Here is a 20,286-nt window from a genome sequence, read left to right as displayed (position 1 = left end):
TGGCAGCTGTGGTCCTCGGCTGAGGATTAAATGGTAGGAAATGAGCTTCAGGGAAATTCCAGTCTTGATTCTTTGATGAGGAAAAGCTGGCATGGTGCCCTGCCTGGGAACACCCTGACAGCATGTCCCCCACCCCTGTGTACTTACAGATCACAGAGGAACACCCCCTTCCCTTGTCTAAACACCCACGAGGATGCCCAGCCCCAGACACATGTAGAAACCCGCACATGAGACATGGCCCTGGTTCTCCAACGTCTGGACCCAGATTCTCCCTGACTAACCCGAAGCCAGCTTCCTCTTCCTCTGAAGACCCACTTCCAGCTGTTGCTCAGACATCCCAGCTTCCTTCCCTTTCTCTCCCGCCGCCTCCCCGAGCCCTTGGATGGAGACATATGGCCCTCTGTGTCCCTGAGCATGGACATGTGTGCCCTCAGGTCTCTGCACCTTCTCCCTGCTCCTGACGTTCTTGGGTCTCCATTCTTTTCTTCAGGGATTACATGGGAACAAGTGGCCGCACAGAGGCCAATGCCAGCTGTGGCCGCCATGGGGCCAGCTCTCCAGGTCCTTCAGGCAGGGCGCTGAGCACAGCCCTTCCAGGGAAGCCACACCCCACTTCATCTTGTCTGGTAAATACTTGTCTTTATCTCCCTTCCTACCAGCTTCCCACATGACCCCACTCCACCCCCTGAAAGATATTTCTGCCCTGAAGCTTGACTCCTTCTCAACTGGAAAGACTTTTCCTGGCAGCAGAGCCACCGAGTCCTGGGGCAGAGGAGGGGACTGGGGCCTGGCCCCCCCTGCCTGGGACCTGCAGAGCTGGCCTGGGGAGGAGACACTGTCTTGGAGCCCCAGCGCCTTGGGGTGGGTGGGGCTCTCTCTGTGTTCCAGCTCCAGGCAGTGGGAATCTCACAGAAAACTGATCTGGGGAGTTCTGCCCTCCCCAGGCTCGGACCTGAGCCTCCCACGTAGTCTGTGGGGTGGCAGGGAGGGAGATGTCAGGGAGCGGGATCCAGGCTCAGTGCAGCCCCACCAGGCTCTGCAGGTCCCTGGCAGGGGGAGGCTGGCTCAGGTTCCCGAGTCGCCCGCTCTGGCCCCAGGCCGCGGTGGCTCTGCTGTGCCAGGAAAGGTCTTTCCAGTTGAACAGGAGTCACACTTCAGGGCAGAGAAAACCTTTGGGAGGGGTGGGGAGTGGGGTCATGTGCAAAGCTGGTGAGGAGGCATCACCAAAGCAAGCATCAACCAGAAGCGATGAAGTGGCGTGTGGCTTCCCCGGAAGGCCTGTGTGCAATGCCTCCCCAGGTTGGGGTGGAGAGCTGGCCTCTGCCCAGCCACTTGCCCAGCTCCTGGTGCTCTTGCCCTGTTACAGATCTCTCCAACCTTACCTCCTCATCTTTCAACCAGGGGTGATACTTGTATCTACCTCCCAGGACCGTTAAGGGCACCAAGTGAGCTAATATATGTAAAGTCCATAGCAGGTAGAAGGGGGCCTGGCTCAGAGTCAATGCTCAATAGATACCATTCATTCATTCATTCATTCATTCAGTATCTACTACATCCCAGGCACTATTCTGGAGTGTAGGAAATATCAGTGCACAAAACAGCAAAATGCCCTGTCCTTCTGGGACTTGGATTCTACCCGGGGTGGATATTGGGGGAGAAAACAAACAATAAGCAATACACAGGATAAATGATTAAATGAAATACAGTCATACGTCGCAGCGGGGATGCGTTCCAAGAACGGCATCATAGGCGATGTCGTCGTTGTGTGAATGTCACAGAGTGCACTTACACAGGCCTGGACGGGATAGCCCACTACACACCTAGGCCACATGGTACTGATCGTGTAGGACCACCGTCGTGTGTGTGGTCCCTTGTTGACCGAAACATCGTTATGTGGCGCAGGACTGTAGGATGTTAGAAGGGTAAAGTGCTGTGGACAAAAGAGAAAGTACAGCAGAGTGAGATTACTATCTTTTTTTCCCACAGTTTGGGTAACTTCACTCTTATTCACGTCTCCCCTCTAAGGAGGAGTGATAACCTCTTTTTGCCTCAGGGCTGCTTTCCTGAGATAGACTTGCCAACACCTCCCAAAGCTGCCTCTGACATGAATGACGATGACTAGGTTTTAGCACAAATTCACTCATTTGCTCTTTCAACCGACGGGTATTACGGACACCTGGCTATGCTCAGGAATGCTCAGGGTGAATCAGAAGTTCTTGTCCTGAGGGTTTTTGCAGATGAGGAAAGGGCTGTGGGTGAATAATCTAGGTGAGAAAGTGATGCTGGTGGGCTGTGTGAGCCCTGCACATTGACCCGTGGCCTCTGTGCCCAGCCCTCCCTGGTTTCGCAAGCTGTCCCACCTCAGCATACTTTGGCTGTTTTCTCTGGTAAGCCATGGACTGTCCGTAACAGTATTGCGGGGAGAGAAAATAGACATTGTTATTTGTGAGGGGGAAGAGACATTTTCTGAGTTGCCCCTTGAGCAAAATCAAGATCCCAGAGGCCCATTCTCCCACCCCCAGCAGCTGGGAGCGATGCTGTGACCACCTGTCCACCCGTGTGCCCAGCTTGGGACACGTGCCGGTTTCCCCACTCCTACCCTGTGGCCTCTGCTGCCCTTACTTGGAGGATGGCCTGGCCCCAGCAGAGCAGGGACGGGGAGAGAAACCTGTAGAGTCGGTGGCCACAGCATCCTGCTGCAGACGCCAAGGCTGCAGGGAAAGGAGGCGGCCCAGAGGCCTCTGCGGCTGTGACTTCTCGAATACAAAGGAGGAGAAACCCAGGTCTGAGGGAGCAGGCTTGGCCACCTGACTAGGAACCCGAGGCCGAGTGTGTCTGACCACAGGAGTGGAAGACGCTCACCTTGGGGTTGGGAGCTGGAACAAGCCGTTCTCCACAGTGGGCGCTCACATGGACAGCGGCGATCTCCCACGCGGGCCCCTCAGCTGCTGAGTCATGCTCCCCAGCTCGCAGCGGCGCCAGTCCAAAGCCAGGCTGAGTCATTAGATGATGAATTGCGGAATTCTTATTCAGGCTGTCACCGCGGCAGTGGTGGGCTCTGATCCCACCCTCTGCCTCCCTACCAGGCCTCTCAAACCTTCCCTCCTCAGTCATCATTCCTTCTCTATCTGGGGGGAGGCACAAAAGGCGGTGGGGTGTGTGGGGTACCTCGGAGCTTCCCTTCCTGTATCTAGATTCCGGACCTGTTAGGGGACGGGGCCTGCTCTGTCAACTCAGGAAGGAACCTCAGATCTGATTTCGTTCAGCTCTCTCCTTAAGGGATCAGGAGCCAGAGACACAGGCTCGGGATTCAGAGCTGCTTGGAAGGGCGGCTTTGGAGTCAGAATCTGAATCTGTTTATCCTGAGCAAGCCTCACCAGGCCTCGCCAGGTTTCCTTGTCTGTAGAAGAATATTAATGATTCCTACTTCTTAGGGGTTGCAGCTTCCGGAAGTGGATGGGTGTGAAGTGCAGGCGGGCGGGCACCGGATAACTGCTATTTGCTCTCTGTATTTGATGGGGCGCCAGAGGCTGTGTGAAGTAGAAATAATCCTCTTCCTGCTCCGGACAGCTCAGAGGGGTGGGGCAGGAGCTCCTTGAGGGGCTCTGGAGATTGGGGGGGGGGGAGGGCGTAGCTTTGGCCAGAAGGCAGATATTCCTAGAACCCTGATATCCCCCAGCTCTGCAGGGGCCACCATGGGATGGTAAATACAGCATGCTAGAAGGGGTCCACAGACGCTGGTTTGGTTCCCCCAAACCAGAAAACAAGCAGACACCAATGTGGTGGGCACAGCCAGCCTGACCTGAGCCCCTCGCCCGCCTCCTGCCCCAACACCTCCATGCAGTCACACCCCACCCGAGCGTGCATGAGTGCAGTCCTGCTGCGGCTCCCACCAAGGGCTGGCCTGGAAGGTGCACATCTCTGTCCTATAGGCTGGAGTAGCCAGGACGAGGGTGGGACTACAGATGGTGACTGTGCCCGTCCCCCTGCTCCTGCAATGCCCCCAAGGACTCCGTGTTGGCATCTTTGGAGCCACGGTGGTGGGGGGGAGGGAGCAGGGTGGTCTTCATACCTGGTTCCCTTTGCTATCCAAGCCTGGGTGTTGGCAGTTCCCCATACCCATGAACCCATCTGAGAAAAGGTTTGAATTTTTCAAAAGAATTTAATAAGAAACAGAAAAAAGGTACAAAGGACACAATCAAAGGAATGAGGGTTTACAGCACAGATTCTTCAGCCCATGGCAACCCAGGGAAATTTGCTGGGCTGACCCCATGGGTACTGAGGCCCCGACTCCGTTTTCAACCCTGTCTCTCTTGGCTGCTAAGCCAACTGGCTCCAACTTTCTCGGGAGACAAGTCAGGTTGCCTTCCCAAACCTCCCCAAACCAACTTCCTGATCGCCTCTCTAAACAGAGGCCCTTCTCTACCTGGTCCCAAGGATTCCTCGCTGCGCTTCAGGTGAGGTCCAGGCTGACTCTGCTGTACCTTCTCCACTCCTCCAGTCAAAGGCATCTGTGGTCCCCAGACCTATTTTTGCCTCTGTCCTGATCCATTTAACTAAACTATATTCATGATCCAGTTGGTAGGCTGGTCCTGCTACCTTTGGTCAAGTTACCTATTTTCCTAAGCCTGCATCTGAACTTGGTCTTGCTCCTGCTGCGAGCATCTTCAGCAGCTCTCTGCTCCAGCCGGTCCAAGACTGCTCTCTCCCCAAAACAGAGCTCTGTTCCCCAGTCCAATCTCCCCCCTGACTCACGGGAGAGCTCTAGTTCTCAGCCGACCTGCCAAGGAGAGAGGTCAAACGCTTTGATCTTGGCACCCCTATCGAACCCCGCCCAGCTCGGGCCACTAATCTCACCAATTTCCTCAGAAGATTTCAGACTTCCCTCTTAGACTTCCGCCCCCTTGGAATTTTATCTCTGTAGATTTATGATACGGCATGGCTTTACAGATACAGTAATAGTAAGACTACAGTGAGCGGAGAGCTATTCTCTTCCAAGTTATATTTTCTCTAAATTATCCAAAGATGGGGCCGCTCTTGCCCTTCTGAACTTCTAAATGTCTACAGTTATCAGTCCTTGATTAGTACAGTCTGATTCTCGGCTGGCATTTAGGAAGAGCATTGTGTCTTAGCCGGCCAGCCATTGGTCCCATCTGCTCCTAAGTCATGTCTTAGAACATGGCTTCTTCAAATAACTGCGGGAAAGCAAAACAAAACAGCCACCTCCAAAGAAGAAGATGGTTTGTGGGTAATGACTCTACCCAGACATGCTTGAGCAATACGCGTACACAACATCCCCATTCAAGCTCACGCTGACGGGAGAGAATCAAGTTAGTACAAGTCAGCTGAACTTTCTCCTAAACCAACACCTCGGATTGGGGCTTTGTGGTATACAAGATACTTGTCTATGTTTCTCGCCCAGTCCTCGCAACACCCCTGTGAGGTGGGCGTGGTGGATATTATTATCCCTACTTACTGATGTAGAAACTGAGGCGCAGAGAGGTTCGGGAGCTGGACCAAGATCACACAGCTATTTAGTGGAAGGGCCAGCGCTCACCCAAGGTCTCGGCTACCTCATTCACTTTCCTTTTTTAGGTGCAAAGAATATGAAAGAGGGTGTCCACTCTCTTTCTCTCTACCCGAACGCCACTCTCCTTTCACCAGTACACGTACAACCTGGAAAGTCCCAAACAGGAAAAGGAATCATTGATCAAGTAAACTCTCATAGTCCGATGTGGGGGGTGGGGTGGGAGGTGTCTTTCCCGAATGTTCCTCATTTCTTAACATCTGTAGTTTAACCAAGAACTCTTTCTCTTGCGCTGAGTGGTGTTTTCCATGGGATTCATCGGGATTCCTGCGTCACAGTTAAGCTGCTGTGGATTTTACCTCCAAATTCATGCTCAGTGCTATACTTGCCATCCGGTTCACATCTGGCCGGTCTTCTGGGCCTTCCCACCCCTATCCCTTAATGAGGAAAATTTAGTATTTCCAGTAATCTTCCAGGGCCCGGCTTCCCAGGATTCTTACAGCTTCCTGGAATGTCACATGGCTCCTGCATCTCTGGGGCATCTGTGCGATTCTCTTCTTGCAGCCAGGTGACGTTTCCTTTCTGAAAGTCTCCATTCCTGGGTAAGCCACTTGGCTGGAGCCGTTTGATCAGCCAGGCCCTCTGCATATGCTCCCTGTGCAGCTCTGCAGAACTGTTGTTCCAACCCAAGCCCGTGACCCCTAGATGCCCCTCCACACACATAAGCAGGGCACCCCAATCTCATCTCTTTTGTGACTCTGGAGCTGAGCCTCCCCCTGGGAGGCATATGGTAGACTGTGTCCAAGCTGCCCCCTACTGGAGATTTCCCACAAGCCAAGGTTTTGGACAACTTGGTTTGCTAGGGCTGTGGCACGTGAGGTGGGAAATCTCCGGAAAGAGTCTTACCACTGTCCCATCCCTTTTCTAGGTATTAATTCACTTCACATTTACTGAGCACCTATTGTGAGCCATCGCTATGCTAACTCTACAGACAGAGCTGCAAAGAAGACAGACCGCCCCCCCCCCCCCCACACCCCATGCAACTCATCCTACGCTAGCTGGTTCTACAGAAACTCCACTTGGTTTCCAGTTGGTCTGAAGTAGTTGGGGAACTCAACAAGACCTTCCCCTGCCTTCTGGACGCTCCACAGTGATCCAATCCCTGAGGGGACCGCCTGACCTCTGCAGACCCTCCCAGGGTGAGCTCCTTGATCTCGCCAGACAGCCCCTGCTCTGCCGCCCTTCCTCCCCACTGGCCCCAACCAGCTGGGACCCTCCTGACTCCCGTGCCTCCTCTGACAGGACAGTCTCATCCCTTCTGACATCATCTTCCCCAATCCAGTAGCTATTCTCGAATATCACTTCTAGAGGTGAAAGTAAACCTTCCAGCGTATATGTTATTTAACAGACAATCCTAACCGAAGCAGAAAATGCACCTATGTGAATAGCACAAAATAACTCAAAAGAACCCAATCTCCCCAATCACTGACTATTTACAAATTTTGAACCTATTTCCACTCGGCAGCTATTCAGACATACTTTTACCTTACTGCTATCATTAAGTGATCATAATTCCAAATTCCCCTTTTTTTTTCACTTATGATTGCATCATAGAACATATTCTTCTAAATAGTTTTCATAGTTGTCATGCACAAAGGCAGTAGGTAATTGCCCTGACACACCACAGTCTCTTAGCTGCGTGCCCCACGGCTGAGCAGTTTCCAGTCAATGAATGTAATGTAGGGGGTGGTCACAAATATCTCTGTGCAAAAACTTTTTGCTTTGGAATTACTTTCCCGGAATGTATTCCCCAAAGTGAGAAAACAGTCTTACAGTCATTTTTTTTCCACTCTTGTCAAATATTACCAACTTGCACTCCAGGAAGCATCATCTTATAGTGCCAGGAGTCTCATTCTCCACGACACAGTCTTAAAATGTATTTTTGACCAATGCAAGCAGTTGACTTTATTTTATTTTTTATTTCACTAGTCCTGGCCTGAGAGCATTCCTTCTGGGTGTACAGCCCATTTGGTCCCTTGACCAAGCAGATCTCTTAGTCACTGCACACACTGGAGACTCAGCTCTTACTCAGATCAATTCCATGTAGTTTTCTCATCTTAGAGGTTTTCCTTTAATCTTCACTAATCTCTGCTGTGCAAACATTTCAAATTTTTATGTAATTAAATCTGTCCACTTGACATGGATGCTCTCCCTTATCACTTCAATAAACAAGCAATACCTCCCTAGAAAAGCGTATTCTTTTCCTCATCCCTAATGCCCCGCACTTTCCATCTGGACTTGTCCAAAATCCCTTTGGTTCCCACAAACACTCCATCGTCCACAATCGCTACGTTAAGATTCCCTTTGGTCCTCTCTCGACAGCCCCTGGGTAAACACATCCACCATTACCTCAGCCTATGCAAAGGACCAGTGGTTGGCTCACCCCCGACTGGATCTTTGCCTCCAGTTTTCACTCCTCCACCCATCCCAGCCCTACTACTGAATTCTCAGGTTCTCCTGCTGGCTTGGCCCCCAATCCCACACCTGGGCTGAAGGGCTAGGGCGTTTCCCCCAGCAACAGTGGCCTACAGAAGGCCAAAATTCCTTCATCCCTTAGTTCAGCCAAAATTTCTCAAAAGGAATTTTGCTGGCTGGAAAACTAGGAGGAAACTAAAAATAGACTCCAGGAAGTGTAAAGACTGCAAAACAGAAGTGATTTGACACCCTGTGTAGGTCTTGCTCCAGACTGGCTTCACAGTGGGGAGGGGGTGCCCAGAGGCCCCCCTTTCCCTTACACTGGGAGCCATGTTGGTTAAACTCCAATCCTGCCAAGTCGTTTTCTAGTAACATTCTCTTCACAGACTCTGAGGTGGACACCGCATGGCCTCAGCTGGTGTCTGTCCTTGGTCCCCCACAAAGCCCTCCCTGTGCTTCAGTGGGGGACGCCACTCTCAGAGGAGCCTCTAGCTCCTGGCTGTGGCTGATGGAAGATGCCATTCATCACCATTTCGTAGCCCCAGGCCTCTTCTGACCTGGTGTGTCCCTGCTCCTGTCTGAAGGGAGCAGGGCTCCCAGCTCTCATCCAGAAGGCACCTGTCTGACGTAACCTGAGTCCTTCGTCAGTCGGAGCACTCCTTCTGCCCACCTCCTAAGACCCCCGGGCTACTCCATCAGGAATGGTTTTGAAGAATGCAAAACAGGACAAGCTTATAAATCTCAGAAACCTGAACTATATGGCAGCGGTGGCGGCGGTGGTCACCCACAAAAAGCAAGAGACGGGGTTCACTCCCAGCACCCCCCTTCCCCTCCTCCTCTGCTTCTGAGAGTTATGGTCCCGCCACCACCCTTGGTCCCTATTCTTGCACAACAGAAGAGGCGTTAGGAGTTTGGCACTTCACAGTGAAAAGCTGCCCACCCCTGCCCTCCGGGAAGATGCGCTCGGCCCCCCTCCTCCCGCCCCAGTCCCACCCCAGTCCCACCCCAGTCCCAGCCCTTTAACTGTCAGGAGAGCGGACCCGAAAGACGTGGATGGTCCCGTTACTGAGGGACACGACCAGGTACCTGCCGTCCACCATGGTGGTCACCCGGGGCTTTTCCAGGCCATGATAGGCTGTCAGGAAGTCGCCGAGTAGTGACCCCTTTGGGTCCAGGATCACCACCTTGTTGACCTCGCGAAGGGTCAGGAAGATATAGCCCTTCTTGTCCACAGACACGGAGCCCGGCTGGCAGCCGTGCAGGCCTGGCCCCCGGTACTCCCCGACCACTTGCCCCAGCCCATCACAGACCACCACGCTATTCTGCTGCCAATCTGACCCCACAAAATTGCCCTCCGGGCTGGTTGTCAGGAACACCAGTGCCCGCAGGCCCCGGTTGGCCTTGCCCCCAGGAATAAACCGGGTAGCCAGGCTGCCTTCCATGTTGTACACCTCCACGTGGCCTGACACGCTGACGGCCACCCGGTCCCCGCTCGGCATCGCAGCCACAGCGTGGCTGGCCTGGGAGAGGCTCAGGGCCCGGCGCCACTGCACCTCACCATCTGGGCTGATAAGGTAGAGCCGCGCACTGGCTGAGAAGGCAACTGCGCCCTGCAGGGCAGCCACGCTGCACGGGGAGCAGCCCTCGGGGACGGGCACGGCGCCCTTGTAGTCTCCGTTGAGGGAGAAACGCTTCAGCGCCCTGTTCTGCTCATCCGCCACCAGGATCTCCCGGGGACCAAAGGGACAGAGTCCAGTGATCCGGGGAGACCGTTTGTCTCCAGGCATTCGCGTGGGGAAACTGCAGGAAAAGACAGGCCTGGGGAGGAGGCCCGAGCCCTCCAGGTGTGGCCCAGGGGCTGGGCTGGGCTCCCGGGAAACTGACTTGAGCCTGCCTTTGAATTTCTTCTTCTTGTTGGATCTGCCACCCCTCGGGGTCAGGGCTCCTCCTTCTTCTTGGGGTGTCTGGGCTCTGGCCTCTTTTGGGGTCTGGGTTCCATCTTCTTGGGGTGTCTTGGCTATCTCTGCCTTTGGGGTCTGGGCTCCATCTTCTTGGGGCGTCTGGGCTCTGTCCTCCTTTGGGGTCTGGGCTCCATCCCTACTCTGGGGCTGGATCCCACCGTGTTTCTCTGTCTGGGTGCCATCCTCTCTCCAGCTCTGGGTCTTGTCACATCCTTTGGTTCCAGCTCCATCTTTCCCACCATCCTTCTGGGACTGCTGTTCCTCAAAGGAGAGCCGTAGCAGGTGGCAGTTCTTGTCCAGGAGCCCAGGATGGAGCTCCAGCTGGGGCAGCAGGCAGGGGGTGGGCCCAGGCATCCAGGGACACCCCTGCAGCTGCCGGAGCCTCTGAGCAATGGCCCCCTCCAGGGAGAGTATCTCGGCCTCACGACCTAGGCTGAGCACGCGACGCGCGAAGGCAGCCGCCTCCCTGGCTACCTGCTCTCGGCCCTCCAGCTCCCCCAGCCTCTCTCGAGCAGCCTCCTCAGCAGCCTCCACGTGGGCCCGTAGCTGCCCAAGCACCTCCTGCTTCTGGGCCAGAAGGGCCCGGAGGACCGCCTCCGCTGCCTCCTCCACCTGTGTCCCCACCCTGGCTGCCTGCTCCCGCAGCCGGGCCAAGGCTTCCTTTTCCGCCATCCGGCTGGCCTCCAGCTCTGCCAGGTTGTTGTCCACGCCTGCCAGGAGCTCCTCAAGGCCTGGCCTCCGGGCACGCACAGCCTCGGCCAGGGGCAGGCAGGGGTGGTCCAGGTGGGGGTCCAGGCGGCACTCCCGGCACAGCAGCTGGGAGCAGGGCTGGCACAGGAAGCGCAGGGCCTCCCCGGGGTGCTGGGGACACTGGGCCGCCTGGCGCTCCCGGGCCTCCTCGTCGTACCACCCTGCCCTGTAGCCCACCAGGTCCACCACTCGGTGGGTGTGGGTCTGCCGGGTGCAGCGGTGCCCGTCGGCACAGGCCTGGCACAAGTCGTCAGCACAGTCCAGGCACCGGGCAGTGGCCGGCCCCCCGGCACTGGCCCCACCCATCAGGGGGCACAGCGCACAGGCTGGCTTCCCAGCGCGCAGGTCTCCACCGGCCCGGGCCCTCACCAGATCCAGGAGCCCGTTGACAAAGAAGTTGGTCTTGAAGGCAGCCACGCCGGCCGGTGGCACGGGCACCGTCTCACGGCACTCGGGGCATCGGAGGTGGCCGTCTTCCGCCAGCTGGGCCAGGCAGTCCTGGCAGTAGGTGTGCAGGCAGGGCAATGTTTTGGGAGCCCGCAGCTGCTCCAGGCAGATCTTACAGGCCAGGAAGTCGCTGTTCAGGGCCTCCAGCAGGGAGGGCGCAGACCCCTGGGACACCATGCTGCAAGCGAGGGCTCAGGATTAGAGGGCAGAGGGCACCGCCACAGTGCTCCAGCCTGCCCTCCTGCCTCTCCCCCATCCTCAAGCCGCACCAGGTCTGGAGTCTCACCTGAAGGGCCAGGAATTTTCTTCTGGTCTCCCGGGGCCTCTGGCCACTTGCTCTTGTGCTAAAGAACCACCTTCCTCCTCCTCGCATACAGTCAGCAACCGTATAAAAGGTGCTTGCGTGTGTCAGGTGCTGTGAGAAACGACAAGACCACGAAGCCTTGGCCTTAGAGAGCTAGCAAGGATCAGTGCCCCCAGTTGACAGGCCTTGTGACAGGTGGGGTCCAAGCCCCATGTGAGTAGGTCCCAGGGGGCCTGCTGGGAGTGGGGTGCCGGGTGGGGGCGGGCAGAAAGGACACGGCAGGGGGTCCAGGTGGGCAGTCACCTTGACTCCTGGCAGGTGGGGCAGTATAAGGGGCCCCACTTCCTGCAGCCCCCTACACCTGTCTTCTAGACCCTGGGCGCAGCATCTCAGGTCGTGGTGGCCCCCCCCCCCCTTCCTGCCCTACTTTGCTGGCCGTGGGTTCTGGAGCCGGCAGAAGGAAGGCTGAGGGGAAGCGGCTGCCCTGCTCTTTTCTCCCAGCTGCTTGGCCTCGGGGTCACAGTGGCTTTGCCCCATCTCCTGGAGTCCCTTTCTTTTTGCCTTTCCTGCTGCAGGAGGCCTCCTGTTTCCCTAGAAACCTCTGAAGGGTCGGAGTCGGGTGAGGTTCATCTGTGAAGCCCCCGGCTCCCTGCACAGTGGCTGTGAAACACTCGATGAAGACTCTTGGGGCAATTTTCCCCAAACTTCCGGAAAATCCGGGCTGGGGGCAGAGCTCAGAGAATAGGAGGTGGTCTTTCCCAGGGAAGCTTCAGCTCTCTGGCCCCTTGGGGTGAGGGGGGTACCCCTCCCAACCTCTCCTCTCCTCCCGCCTTCCGGGCCCCTCTGCCCCCTCCCCCACTCCCTTCCTCTTCCTCTTGCTCTCTTCTCCCCCCCACCACTCCTCCCTTCCCAACTCCCTGCAGTTCAGCTGCCCTCTCTGACTTCCTCCTTACCTACCCTGAGCTGACCTTGGGCGCCAGGACCCGGAGTTGGGGGGCGGAGGTCTGGACACCGCTGTTGCTGGGCTCCTGAAAGAGAAACAAAACTGAAACTAATTGTACTTGTGTAACTTCCGTCCCCGGCCCGGGACACGGACTTGCGCGGCCTCAGGCCCCGCCTTCTTCCCTACCCCGGCCTGGACCTCTTCCTCGGGGGGCCCCGACCCCCAGTGGGGCAGGCCCCCTCCGGCAGGCTCCAGGGCTGGGCGGCTGGAGCCGGCTCAGGGCCGACCGTCAGTTCCAGCCTCAGGATAGCTCAGCCGGCTGAGCGTGTTTGCTGCAAACGCAGGGGAACTGCCTGAGGATGCGTCCTCTGAGGCAAGAAATTAGAGATGAGCTGTGATTCAGAGACGGTGGCAACTGGAGCCTGGTCCTCAGGCCAGGTTTCCAGCATTGCAGCTTATCTGCAAAGCCAGTCCCAGGTGAGCCCTTGGTGCCAGAAACCTCTGCTGAGCTATGGGAGAGCCTATGGGAAGCAGATGAGGGCTTCTGTCCAGGGGTCAGCAAAGGCTTCCTGGAGGAGGCATCCCTTGAGATGAGCTTGAAGAATGAACAGGAGTTTGGGGGTTCCTGGAGAACACAGGGAAGGGACTTCCCGGAATCAGGAACAGCAAGTACACAGGTACAGAGGAATGAAATACCACGACTCTCCTGGGTGGCTCCAGGTGTCTTGAGATGGTTTGTGGGAAGGGGACATTGAGTGGTGGCAGATGGAGTTAAAGAGGGAGGCAGCGGCCGGATCATAAAGGGCCTTATGCTCTACACGAAGGAGTCTGAGTTTCATCCAAAAACCCAAAGGAACCACTGGAAGATATTTTCCCCAACATCTTACAAAAATTATGAAGCACAGAGAAGTTGAAAGCATTGCAACGAACACTCGTATACCCACCACTTACATTCTACAGTTAACATTTGGCTGTAGTTGTTTCATCCTGTGTACGCATCCTTTTATCACAGTGACAGAATCTCAGCGGGAAACTGGACGGAGAGCTCACTGTGGCAGCAGCCGGGACGCTAGAGAGCCTGACTACCGGGGGCCAGGTGAACTGTGCAGGGGTCTGAGCTGACTCAGTGGCGATAGGGCCGGGAAGGAGGGTGGAGGATGGAAGTCACACATGTGAGCGACTGCTGAAGCTGGGCTGCTTGCGATTGGCCCTGGGAGGGAGGTGAAGTAAGGAGGGCAGCATCCGGCCCTCAGGTCTTGCGGGTCTGGAGGTCAGGGCGGAGGGCCCGGCTGCCTAAACCCAGGCTTGTGACTCTTCCAGTGTCTGTGGTCTTGACGAAGTCACTCAGCAGTGTCTGAAGCGAGAAGAGCAGGGCTGAGCTGGCGCTGTGGGGAACGCAGAGATTTAAGGCACATGGGGCAGAGGCTGGGGCGTGAAGGAGGCTGAGAGGTAGTTGCCAGAGAGAAAATCCGGGAGAGAGATGGTCCAGGTGGAAATCCAGGAGAGAGAAGGTCATGGAGACACGCTGGAGAATCCTGCACGTCCAGAAGAAGGAGACTGTCAGCGCTGACAGCCAAGACCAGGGCAGAAAACTGTATCGGTGCCCGTGTGCCCCTAAGTGTGTGCACACACATGCACATGCGTGTGGCCTCTGCCTGTGCTTGCTGGTCCACATTCAGGAACGATTTGTTGATACCTACTGAGGCCAGACAGCATGCCACGCGCTGTGGAATATACAAAGATGAACAAGATACGTTCTCTGCCCACAGTGGGTTTCCAGTCTAACAGATAGTAGGACCAATGTCATATGCAAGTGTCAAAATAATCATCACAATGGCTTCCTTTTATGGGGTATTTTCCATGAGCTTGGCACGGGGTGTTGCGAACATAACCTGATTTAATCCTCATGATAACCTGGTGAGACAGGTATCATTTTTGCCTCCATTTTACAGATAAGGAAACTGAGTCATAGAGGGAATAAGTCAGTCACCCAAGGTCACATAAAGTGCTGGGACAACAGAGAAGAGGGAGAGCTTGAGTTCCGCTGGAATGGGGGTGGTGTGTGGGAATCAGGAAGGCTTCCTGAAAGAGGTGGCATGACAGTGGCTGTCCTACTCCGTCTCCCCATACACTGAACAATTGCTTAAAGTGCCTACTGTGTGTGGCCAGCCCCAAGATGACCGTGTCTCCACCCGAGAATAGACTCCTGAGCCAAGCGATAACTCAACTACAGCCCACTGATAAGCATGACCGTAGAGACACACATGGAGAGGAGGAGTTGAGGGGGGCGACTCTTGCCAGATGCTGGGCAGGGAGGGCCCGTGGTGGGGGGAGTGTCCGTTCTCAGGATGACTCCAGGGAAGGCCTCGCAGGGTGGCTGGTCTGATAGGACTAGAGTGCTGGGGAGTGGCGGGAAATTGCAGGAGATGGAGGCGGGCAGGCAGAGCCAACTTTCAAATTTCCTGTTTAGATTCCTATAAGGCCTTAAGGTAATGTGGAGCCCTTATAGGATTTTCATCAGGCAAGTTTGGACGCTTTTCTGTAGGTATTTGTGGGGAGGTGCACAAAGGTTTTTAATTCTAAATTATGGAAATAATAAGGATAATTTAAAATAAAATTTTAGACACTCATGTCATCATTATAACCAAATAACTTTCTTCCTGTGTGTACTTCCTTTGGTCTCTGTCCATGTGGATGTATTTTACATAATTGTACCTATAGTGTATTTGTCTACTTATATAACAATCATATCAACATTTTCTATGTTTCCACATAGTCTTCATAGTTATTATTAGTGGCTGCATAAATGATATACTGTAATTTACTTAACTATTTAGTAATATGCTGATAAGCCAGCCCCCCCCCACCCCTCCCCATGATGTAAATATGGTGCAAATCTTGCTACCAGGGCTGAATTCAGGCTACCAGTGGTTTAACGGCCAGCTGCAAAATCCCCAAATTTAACAATGAGCCCTTAGGAGCCAATGCTGTTTGGAAGATTTTAGAATCTTCTTTGTCCCCAGAGTTCTGACTTTCCCAGTGCGCACGTGGCACTGGGCATCTAGTGGCTCTTTCAATCTCGAAACACGTGCCCTTTGGCTCTGAGAATTCTGAAGTGTTTTTGATTCTCTCCCCTCCGTTTCCTGCATCCCCCGCTGGAACTTCCCTCATTCAGATGTCGCATCTCACAGATGGGTCCTCTCATCTTATCTCTCCTCTTATTTTCCATTTCTTCCTCTTTTTGTTCTACTTTCCAGGAGATTTCTTCAACTTAAACCTTCCACCTCTTCTCTTGTGGTTTTCAAATCTGCGGTCGTGGCTTTAATTCATGAGTTCTCTTTTTCACGTCCTACTTTTACTGTGTGGAAAGAATATCTTCTTAACTCTCTGAGGATATGAATGACAGTGTTGTGTGTGTATTTCAGTTTTCTTCACCTTGTATAGTTTCTGTTACCTCCAGTTGTTTCCTCTCACCCTCCCTTCCTCTGTTTTTAGGTAACTGTAGTATTTATTATGTTATATTTTAAAATTAACTTTCTGAGGTATAACTTACATACAATAAAAACCACCAATTTAAGTGTATGGTTCTGCGAGTTTTGGTAAATGTATATAATCAAAAAATTACCAACACAATCCTTATGGTGCAATATGAAAAAGGAAGTTGACATTGGCACAACACCATTAACTAGACTACAGCCTTTATTCAGATTTCACCAATTTTTATGTGGACTCAAGTGTGTGTGTGTGCTGTGCATAGCTCTATGCAATTTTATCACAAGTATAGATGCATGTGACCTCCACCGTAATCAAGACACAGATGTGTCCCGTCGATACGAAGAAACTCCATTCCCCCGTCCCTAAGCCCTGGCAGCCGCTGATCGGTTCTCCATCTCTATAATTTTGTCATTTCAAGAATGTTATACACATGGAATCATAAACCATGAAACCTTTAGAGACTGATGTTTTTCACTTAGTGTCCTTGAGATCCATGCAAGTTGTTTCGTGTATGTCAGTAGTTCGTTCTTTTTATTGCTGAGTAATATTCCACGGTTTGGCTACACCACAGTTCATTTACCCATTCTCCAATTGGACAACGTTCAGATTGTTTCCAGTTTTTGGTTAGTACAAATATTGCTACAATGAACATTCCTATACAGGTTTTTGTGTGAACATAGGTTTTCATGTCTCTGGGATAAATGCTTAGGAGCACGACTGCTGGATTGTATGATAAAGGTAAGTTTAGTTTTACAGGAAACTGTCAAACTACTTTCCAAAGTGGCTGCGCCATTTTATCTTCCCACCAAGAATGTGTGAGAGATCCACTTTCTCCACATTCTCGCCAGCATTTAGTTTTGTCAGATTTTTTATTTTAGTTCTTCTAACAAGCGTGATATCTCACCGTGGTTTGAGTGTGCATTTTCCTAACGGCTAATGATGTTTAACGTCTTTTCACATGCGGATCTGCCACCCATATATCCTTTTTGGTGAAGTGCCTGTTCTTTTGCCAGTTTTTTAATTGCGTCTTTTTTCATTACTGTTGAGTTTCAAGAGTTTTTTATAGATTCTGGGTACAAGTCAGATTTGTGATTTGCAAATATTTTCTCCAATCTGTAGCTTATATTTTGATCTTCTTTTTTATTTATTTTTTTTAAAAAAAAGATTTTATTTTTTCCTTTTTCTCCCCTAAGCCCCCTGGTACATAGTTGTATATTCTTCTTTGTGGGTCCTTCTAGTTGTGGCATGTGGGACTCTGCCTCAGCGTGGTCTGATGAACAGTGCCATGTCCACACCCAGGATTCGAACCAACAAAACACTGGGCCGCCTGCAGTGGAGCGTGCGAACTTAACCACTCAGCCACAGGGCCAGCCCCTATTTTGATCTTCTTAACAATGCTTTTGGCAGGGGAAAAGTTTTTAACTTTAATGAGTCCAATTTATCGATTTATTCTCTTATGGTTCATGCTTTGGTGTTATGGCCAAGAAATTTTTGCCTGACTCAAGGTCACAATGATTTTCTCCTGTTTTCTTCTAGAAGTTTTGTAGGTTTAACACTTACTTTTAGGTCTTTGATCCATTCTGAGTTAATTTGTGTATATGTGTTGAGGTAAGGGTTGTTTATTTATTTGTTTGCATATGGATCCTTTCCTCTTTGAATTTTTTAAGCACCTTTGGCAAAAATCAATTGGCCGTAAATGTAAGTGTTTATTTCTGGACTTTCTGTTCTATCCCATTGTTCAGCATCTCCATCCCCATGGCAATACCACGTTGTCCTGACTCCTGTAACTTCATAGGACGTTTGAAGTCAGGTAAAGTGACTCCTCAGTCTCTGCTCTTTTCCAGAACTGTTTTGGCCATTGTAGGCCCTTCGCATTTCCTTATAAATTTTAGGATCAGCTTGTCAATTACTGAAAAAGCTTCTGAGATTTTGATAGGGATTTCCTTGAATCCATAGATCAGTTGGGAAATAATTACCATCTTAACACTATTGAGTCTTCTAATCCATGAACATAGTATGCATCTCTCCATTTATTTAGTTCTTTAAATCTCTTGGCAAGGTTTTTTAGTTTTCAGTGTACGGGTCTTGCACTTCTTTGGCTAAATTTGTTCCTAAATATTTTATTCTTTTTGACGCTAATGTAAATAAAGTTGTTTTTTAAACCTCATTTTTTTGCTTGTTTGTTGCTAGTTTATGGAAATACAACTGGTTTTTATGTTTTGATCTAGTAGCGTATGACCTTGCTAAACTCACTTATTAGTTCTGGTAGTTTTTTTTTTTTCATTTTGTAGATTCCTTAGCATTTTCTGCATACAAGGCCGTGTTATCTATGAATAAAGAGTTTTACTTCTTCTTTTCCAATTGGCATGCCTTTAATATTTTTTCTTGCCTTTTTGTACTGGCTAGAATCTCCAGTAAAATGCTGAATAAAAGTGGTGAGAGCAGCCATCTTTGTCTTGTTCTTGGTTATAGGAGGGAAGCAGCCAGTCTTTCACTAGGCATGATGTTATCTGTAGGGTTTTTGGATGTCCTTTATCAGATTGAGGGAGTCCCCTGTATTCCCAGTTTATTGAGAGTTTTGTTTCTCTCAAATCATGAATGAGTGTTGGATTTTGTCAAATACTGTTTCTGCATCAATTGAGATAATCGTGATTATCAAGATAATCAACTGACAAAATTGATAATTTTTTTCCCTTTGATTAATGTGATATATTACATGAATTGACTTTCACAGTTAAATCAATGTTGCATTCCTAGAATACACCCCTTTTAGTCATAATGTATAATCCTGTTTTTACGTTGCTGGATACAGTTAGCAAATATTTTGTTAAGGATTAAAAAAAATTTTTTTAAAGACTGGTACCTGAGCTAACATCGGTTGCCAATCTTTTATTTTTTTTGTTTTTCTTTATTTTTTTTCTTCTTCTCCCCAAAGGCCCCAGTACATAGTTGTATATTCTAGTTGTGAGTGCCTCTGGTTGTGGCATGTGGGACGCCACCTCAGCGTGGTCTGATGAGCAGTGCCATGTCCAAGCCCAGGATCCGAATGGGTGAAACCCCAGGCTGCAGAAAGCAGAGTGCATGAACTTAACCCCTCAGCCACTGGCCAGCCCCCTTGTTAAGGATTTTTGTATTTATGTTCATGAGTGATATCGGTCTGTTACTTTACTTTCTTGTCATACCTTTGTTTGACTTTGATAACAGGGTAATAGTAACCTCATAAAATATGTTGGGAAGTGTTCTCTTTTCCCCTGTTTCCTGAGAGAGTTTATATAGAATTGATGCTGTTTCTTCCTTAAACGTTTGATAGAGTCGTCAATGAAGCCATCCGGTCCTGGTCTTTTCTTTGTGGAAATGTTTTAAAATTATTAATTCAAGTTTTTACAGGGTATTGATCAATTCAGATTTTCTTAATAGAGGCAGTTATATTAATTTTTGTGTTGATAAGAATTTGTCCATTTCATCTAAATTGTCTAATTTGTTGGCATAAAACTCTTCATAATAATCCCCAGAATCCTTTTGTTTATTTAGGGTCTGTGGTAATTTCTCCTCTGTCATTACTGATTTTGGTAATCTGTGCCTTCTCTCTTTTTCATCAGTCTTTTCAAAGAACCAATTTTGGTTTCATTGATTTTTCTCTATTGCTTTTCTATTTTCTGTTTCATTGATTTCCACTCTGATTTTTATCATTTATTTTCTTCTACTTGGTTTGGGTTTGATATGTGTTTCTTTTTCTAGCTTCTTGAGAGGGAAGCTTACATTATTGATCTTAGATCTTTCTTTCTTTCTTTCTTTTTTTTTTTTTTTTTGGTGAGGAAGATTAGCCCTGAGCTAACATGTGTGCCAATCTTCCTGTACTTTGCATGTGGGATGCCTCCACAAGATGGCTGATGAGTGGAGTAGTTCCGCACCTGGGATCCAAACCCGTGAACTGAGGCCACCAAAGCAGAGTGTGTGGAACTTTACCCACTCGGCCATGGGACCAGCCCCTCTTACTCCGTTTCTAATATGAGCATCTAAAGCTATGCATTTCCCTCTAAGCACTGCTTTAGCTGCATTCAGTGGTATTCTGGTAAATGTTTAACTGCTCATCTCTGAGAGGAGGAAAAAAACCCTATTTTGTGGCATTTGCCAATTTCCATGGTGCAAATACTTCTGCCATGATTGATTTTAAGCTGTTGACATGACATCACTGAGCATAAAGATGGGGGGGGGGGCAGACGAGTGCAACAAGCTCTCATGGGCCAGTACAAGTTGGCTCCAGCATAGCACTTGCTCTGTCTCATCAATTTTGATGTTGGTGTTTTTATTTTCATTCAGATATTTTCTAACTTCCACATATTTACTAAGTTCCCTTCTGATATCTTCTTTGATCCATGGGTTG

At 50.9% G+C, this 20,286-nt stretch overlaps 1 protein-coding gene across 3 annotated transcripts; it reads right to left on the bottom strand.

Annotated features, from left to right (window-relative positions):
- Window positions 1-1,686: 1,686 nt before the first annotated feature.
- Window positions 1,687-15,982, bottom strand: TRIM56 (tripartite motif containing 56). 3 transcript variants are annotated; one of them, XM_044747459.2, is made up of 5 exons: window positions 12,594-15,982; window positions 12,418-12,492; window positions 11,447-11,575; window positions 2,863-11,338; window positions 1,687-1,930 (listed from the first exon to the last, which is right to left on the bottom strand). In XM_044747459.2, the coding sequence occupies exon 4, from the start codon at window positions 11,335-11,337 to the stop codon at window positions 9,022-9,024; it is 2,316 nt and encodes a 771-aa protein (XP_044603394.2). In that variant the 5' UTR covers window position 11,338; window positions 11,447-11,575; window positions 12,418-12,492; window positions 12,594-15,982; the 3' UTR covers window positions 1,687-1,930; window positions 2,863-9,021. The 3 variants fall into 3 exon arrangements, with proteins under 3 accessions (XP_044603394.2, XP_044603392.2, XP_014709418.3); XM_044747457.2 differs by having other exon boundaries at window positions 12,422-12,492; XM_014853932.3 differs by lacking the exon at window positions 12,594-15,982 and having other exon boundaries at window positions 12,433-12,498.
- Between the last annotated feature and the right edge of the window lie 4,304 nt (window positions 15,983-20,286).

This window comes from Equus asinus, chromosome 14, assembly GCF_041296235.1.
Source record: "Equus asinus isolate D_3611 breed Donkey chromosome 14, EquAss-T2T_v2, whole genome shotgun sequence".
Taxonomy (NCBI): domain Eukaryota; kingdom Metazoa; phylum Chordata; class Mammalia; order Perissodactyla; family Equidae; genus Equus; species Equus asinus.
This window is presented reverse-complemented; position numbering and strand designations above follow the sequence as displayed.